This window comes from Arachis duranensis, chromosome 10, assembly GCF_000817695.3.
Source record: "Arachis duranensis cultivar V14167 chromosome 10, aradu.V14167.gnm2.J7QH, whole genome shotgun sequence".
NCBI lineage: Eukaryota > Viridiplantae > Streptophyta > Magnoliopsida > Fabales > Fabaceae > Arachis > Arachis duranensis.
Window position 1 is genome coordinate 20,794,686 of NC_029781.3, and position 6,336 is coordinate 20,801,021.

General features: G+C 29.4%; 1 protein-coding gene across 1 annotated transcript in view; it reads right to left on the reverse strand.

Annotated features, from left to right (window-relative positions):
* LOC127742867 (uncharacterized) overlaps positions 1–741 on the reverse strand; it is a 2,892-nt gene extending 2,151 nt beyond the window's left edge. Inside the window, exons 1-2 of the mRNA XM_052255591.1 lie at positions 472–741; positions 85–358 (exon numbers count right to left, since the gene is read on the reverse strand). Of these exons, the coding sequence (XP_052111551.1) occupies positions 85–358; positions 472–673 (476 nt within the window). The 5' untranslated portion in view covers positions 674–741. The remainder of the gene's footprint in view (positions 1–84; positions 359–471) is intronic.
* Between the last annotated feature and the right edge of the window lie 5,595 nt (positions 742–6,336).

Below are 6,336 nucleotides of genomic sequence, written 5' to 3' on the forward strand. Positions count from 1 at the left end.
AGGGCGAAGAGGCAGCCATTGATTGCCTTCTTCTTCTTCTCCTGGTAGTCTGTTATGCCCCTGATCATGAAGGTCAAGACATGCCCCACCCAGTTTCTGTCCTCTATGCCCTCCATCTCAAAAATCGGGACCAGGTGCACCGGCGATATTTTGTTTATCGTCGTTGGCAAAAGGAACGCCATCTGTATGTAGAGGATGAATATCCTCTTGAACATCAGGCGTTCCTCTTCGTTGCCAACGCCAATTTCCATCATATCATCGGTAAGACTTTTGAGGGTCTTACCCTGGAATCTTCTATAAATTATTTTGTCAGATTCAGAAAGTTTCTTGTAGTCAACTTTCTCAGGAAATAGATCTCCTACAAAAAGGAAAACAACAAAGCATCCAAGTCAGTTCAGATACGCCCAAGCATCAGGTTAATATACACCCAAGCAACAACTTAATATACATCTATAATTTTGAGCTAATTACCTGTTGCATTGATGCCAAGCGCATCACCTATTTTTTTTGGGGTTATATGGAAAGAACCATATCCTGTCCTCAGTTTGTTCTCCCCAAGTTTGAAGTTGTTTGCCAGCTCCCTTAAGAGTTGGTGATCCACCCTCAGTGGTGGGATGTGCATCAACCCACCAAATCCAAGATCCCTCACAATTGCCTTCTTCTCCTCAGTCATGTTTCTGAACTTATCATTCAGGAGATGTGTGGCACACTTAATGTCTTTTGTTTGGTTTCTTGCTGCCATTTTCTCTGAAACTAAAAATACACCCAAAGGCATCAGTAATATACACCCATATATATATGACTCAGATACACCCATTGATAACAATTAAGATACACCCATTGATAACAGTAAGATACACCCATATATATGAGTCAAGACAGCCAGATATTCGCAAGATACACCCATTCATAACAGTGAGATACACCCATAGATATTATTCAGATACACCCAACAATGTCAAACAATATACACCCATTCATTACAGTGAGATACACCCATAGATATTATTCAGATACATACATATATATATCAGACAGATATCACTCAGCCATGCTTCAATATAAAGCCACATTACAAGGTTAAGCAGTTTACACCCCCGAATCTACGGAATAAACCCCCAAAAATCAGAACGACGTATAACTCAGAAGAACGACGTATAACAAAGAAGCAACAGTAACAGTAAACCCTAGCAGAACGACGTAAAAGAAAAGTGAAATATACAGTATTTTAATGCACTTACGTTGAGTATTCTTGGTTTGTTTTTTCTTCAGATTCTTCTTCACAGAGAGGTTGATGGTGTTTCGATGCAGTTTTCGAACTTCGATTTCTATATTTTGAAAGTTGATTTTCGCTCGAAAATGAGAGGGTTTCGTTGTTTTGAAAGTGCCTTGAGAAATGGAAGAAGTGGAAGAAGTGGAAGAGTCTCCCATACGTAACCGTTCGAATGCTGAGCGCGTGAGTTGGACGCGGCATCTTATCTCTCTTTCATGCGCGTGTTTCGTGTTTGGGCTGGGCCAACTTGGTTGCTTGTATGCTTGTATGTGTAGCAGGCCCGTATTAATTTAGAATGGTTGAGTGATCATTTTATTCGTCTGTTTAAATAAATATTAGAAATTTAAATTTCACGTTATATATATAGGAATTCATTGACTAAAGGCATATCCTTAACCTTAATAAATAAAGCTGGCACTGTATTCGATAGTTCCAAAACGTTTGGACCATTAAATGGTCCCATAACAAAACATGTTTTTTAAGTTTTTTTAATAGCTGCTAGATAATTAAATTTTTTAATAACTGTTAAATAGTCTTTTTTTTTAATTTTAATTACAAATTAACTCCATATATTTTATTTAATTATAAAAATTATTTTTTATTTTATAAATTATTATTTTATCATTCATCTATTATGTTTATTAACAATAAAAAATAATAACAATAACAAATTAGATCTTCCATTGATCGTAATAAACTTTTTGGCAATCCCAATCGATGAAAAGTTTATCTTTGATCCGTGACATTCGTCCAGGGCTGTGAAATCGTGTTTCTTAGAAAATCAATCGATTGGATTAACAAAACAATCGATTCAATTTTAGGTTTCCCATAACTCAATCGATTGGACTTCAGGTTATCACAAAACAATCGATCAAAAATTGCAAAGCAGTATGATTTTCGCAAAAATCAATCGATTAGTCATATTACCCAATCGATTGAACGATGACTAGAATGTGAATTTTTTATAATTCAATCGATTGTTTATATTACTCAATCAATTGTTATTTTTATTGCCACTTAAAAGCTTGTTATTAGAGTGAAAAAAAAGACCACTGCTGACATTTGGAGCCCATTGAGTGCAATTTTCTGCCGGTCCATGATTACTGTTATAGGAAATTCATTCGATTGGGTTGCAGTGATTATCTTCTTATTATTGACTTTGTCACTATTTGGTATATCTATGACTTTTCTAAGAAGAAACTTGTGGCAATTGTGCATGTGAATGCGTTGGATGAAATTGGGACAGTGTCTAACATTTTTTGTTGTCACTACACAAACAAGGAAAGTCTGATCTATGTCTTCATTGATCTAGGTAAAATAATGAATTTTAAGGAAGAGTCATTCACTTATCCTAGTAATCGTATTAACATTGTTCCTTATGTGAGAGTCAAGTTCCAAATCAATGTTAATTTTTTTGCTAAGGTTGAATTCAAGGGTAATCTTAAAGTTGGTCCCTATGAGAAGCACTATATGTAAGTATGCACCTTTCTCTGTCTCTGTTCTTTTTATTATGAATTTATAAAACTGTCTCAAACTTAATTAATTCATGCCTATTCATTATGGACAGATTTGCTGTTGGATGAAATTGAGAGCCAACCACAGCTAAAGATGTCCTCGGTCATGATTTTGTGGAAGGAGATTACTATAAAAATAACTTCTGATTGGGTAATATAAACAATCGATTGAATTATAAAAAAATCACATTCTAGTCATCGTTCAATTGATTGGGTAATATGACCAATTGATTGATTTTTGCAAAAACTATATTGCCTTACAATTTTCAATTGATTGTTTTGTGATAACCTGAAGTCCAATCGATTGAGTTTTGAGAAACCTGAAATTCAATCGATTGTTTTGTTAATCCAATCGATTGATTTTTTAAAAAACATGATTTCCCAGTCCTGGACAAATGTAACGGATCAAAGATAATCTTTGAATCGATTGGGATTGCCAAAAAGTTTATTACGATTAATGGAAGATCTAATTCGTTATTGTTTTTGTTTTTTATTGTTAATAAACATAATAGATGAATGATAAAATAATAATTTATAAAATAAAAATAATTTTTATAATTACATAAAATATATAAAATTAATTTGTAATTAAAATTAGAAAAAGACTATTTAGCAGTTATTAAAAAGCTTAAAAGAACATGTTTTATTATAGGACCATTTAATGGTCCAAACTTTCTGGGACCATCAAATCTTTAGCCAATAGAGTTTCAATCTGTGGTGCATTAGTCATCTACCTGCTGAATTAGAAATACCATAAAAAAATAATATTTGTCTTTAAAATAGAACAATTTCTCGTTCATAGAAATATTTATGGAGATTTGTCTTTGTTAAAATTTATCTGTGACAATTTTATTTGTTAGTATCATATTCATTTTTGAAATCAAAATAATATAGTTAACATTATTACCAGTTCAAATTTTATATTTAATGACATAATTTTTAAGTTTCCAAATTTATAGACTTATGACATTACAAAAGCTATTAAATTAATTAATATTCCTTGGTAATATTATCAAAACACCATCGTTAAGTATTAGTTTGTGTGAAGAGAAACTATAATAACTTTTGTTATTCAATATATAATTTATTATATTTAAAAATAAATTATTATCCCTTAAATTGGTAAATACATTTTTTTTATTTCTTATACTATTTTATTTGACAATAGTTAACATTAAAAAATAAATAACTGTATTATCCTATAATATAATATATAAAATATTTTTTTAAATTAATTCTGATTAATGAAATAAAATTTAAAATATATATTTTTATTTCCTTACACAGTTAAATTTAAATTTATAATTGGTTAACAACTCACTTTTTTTAATTTCAATAACAAAGACAAAATGAGTTAGGTACAAAAAATATTCGACATTTAGTAATTTTAATTATTTAAATTTTAATTTATTATTTAAATTATAGCATGTGAAAATAGTAATTTTATTTTTTATTATTTTTTAAAAAAGAGCAAAAAAATTATACAATAGATGGTATGTTATAAAGATTAGTTGATTTACATATAAATTATCTTTAGAAATTAAAAATATAGAAATAATTTATCACATATAATAATCCTTGATATATGTAGTGTCATGTATATATTAGGATGATTTATTTTAATATTTGAATTATTATTGTTATTATAATAAATAATATTTAAACTAAGATAAAAAAATTAATTTGAATTGAAAAATATCTTGTAAGTATATTCAATTTTTATATATATTAAATGTAATAAAATATATTTGTACCTAATAAAATTCTTAAGCGAGCAAGATCAACCTAATCCTTGTTTGAGTCCCAAATATGATTTAGATTCATTACCTTAAGGTCTAATATAGATGAAATCTATGTGTCCTATCTTAATTCGGCCCAAATTGAATTTTTGTTGCTAGTTAGAGATGATAATAAATATTCGTAAGAGTGCGACGTGATATAAATTTGTATCAAGAGATATAGAGAATTAGATAGAAATTCTTAGAAAATAGAATAAAAATTCTTAGAATTAGGGTCAAGAGAGAAATTAAAGTTTTCAATTACATAATATTTGTCCACATTATTACATCATATTTTTATTTATAGTATAATTCTGTAATTGGGCTATAGGCCCAATACTAATCCTAACACAGCGAACCTCCTTTTTCGTCTCTCATTCCCTTTTTAAAAAAATGTCTCTCGTCCTATTTTCATCTTCATTTCAAGTCCTTATGTAATTATCTCCTCAGAAAACGCATATATCCATAGGTATCTATGGATATTCTTTAAAAAATTTTGAAAAAAATTAACGAAAAAAGTCATGACATAATAATCACAAAATAATCAATTCAGTTGGAGAGAGAAATGAAAAATTGAGACTGGGAATGAGTCTGAAAGAAAAAAGAAGGTTCGAATTGGAGGTAGAAATTAGAGTTATTAATGAATTTATGTATATATAAATTAGGATAAATCAATAATTTCATATTACTTGGATTTAACGGATATCATAGATAGGGATGGCAATGAGTCTCCATGAAAGCAAGGAAGGGTCCTCCATCCCTTGTCCTTAATTAGTAAAATGACCCCGTCTCTGTTCCATTCCAATTAAGGGTCCCGTTTATTTCTCCTGGCAAAAATGTAGGTATTCATGAATATTATTAAGTTTATTTTTTTATAAAAAAATAACCCAACCATAACAAAATCCTATACAATTTAACTATATCAAATCAAATACAATTTAAACACAAATTTAACATAATATCATACACAAAATTTTTTAATATAAAAATTAAAATAAAATGAATTAGAACCACTTACACAATTTATATATATGGACATTTAAGTAAATTTTATTTTGCGGAGATTTTGAAGGTTCCCGTGGGGTGGGTACCTCTATCCCGCCCCTCACCATTTATTCATGGGGCGGGTCCCTGCTTTGTGGAGATTTTGCAGATCCCCGTTAGTCTCTTTCTCGTGGATAATCCCTGTGGGCGAGTGCAGGATTTTTTGTCATCTCTACTCACGTGGTGGATATCTATATCCCCGTCTCCATCCATTTCACTTGGGCGGATACCCATCTGTAGAGATTTTTCGGATCCCAATATTAGCCTCAAATCGTGAGTAATCTCTACGAATATCTATTTCGATTGGTTTTGTCATTATTCTAATTGCTAGCATTTGTTGATTCATGATGTAGAACTACTCCAGTCACTCAGTAAATTTTTAGATAACTAAACTCTATGCTATATCATTCTCGTAAAGTCACATGTATTCTTGTTATAATAATATTAATCAAAGATAAATGATAAAACACTAAATAAATCACATTTTTTTATATATATTACAATGATTAATATCACATATTATAACTTGTGAAATCATATTATAAAATATCGTTAAGTCTGGACAACTTTAGAAAAAAATAAAAAAATTAAAAAAAATTACATATTGATTTATAAGATTTTGATTTTAAAAATTTGTTCATAATTTATGATTAATAACTATTAAATTACATATATGTTATTTATCTTATATATTTTATTTTATAAAAAATTATACTTTGTTCGTATC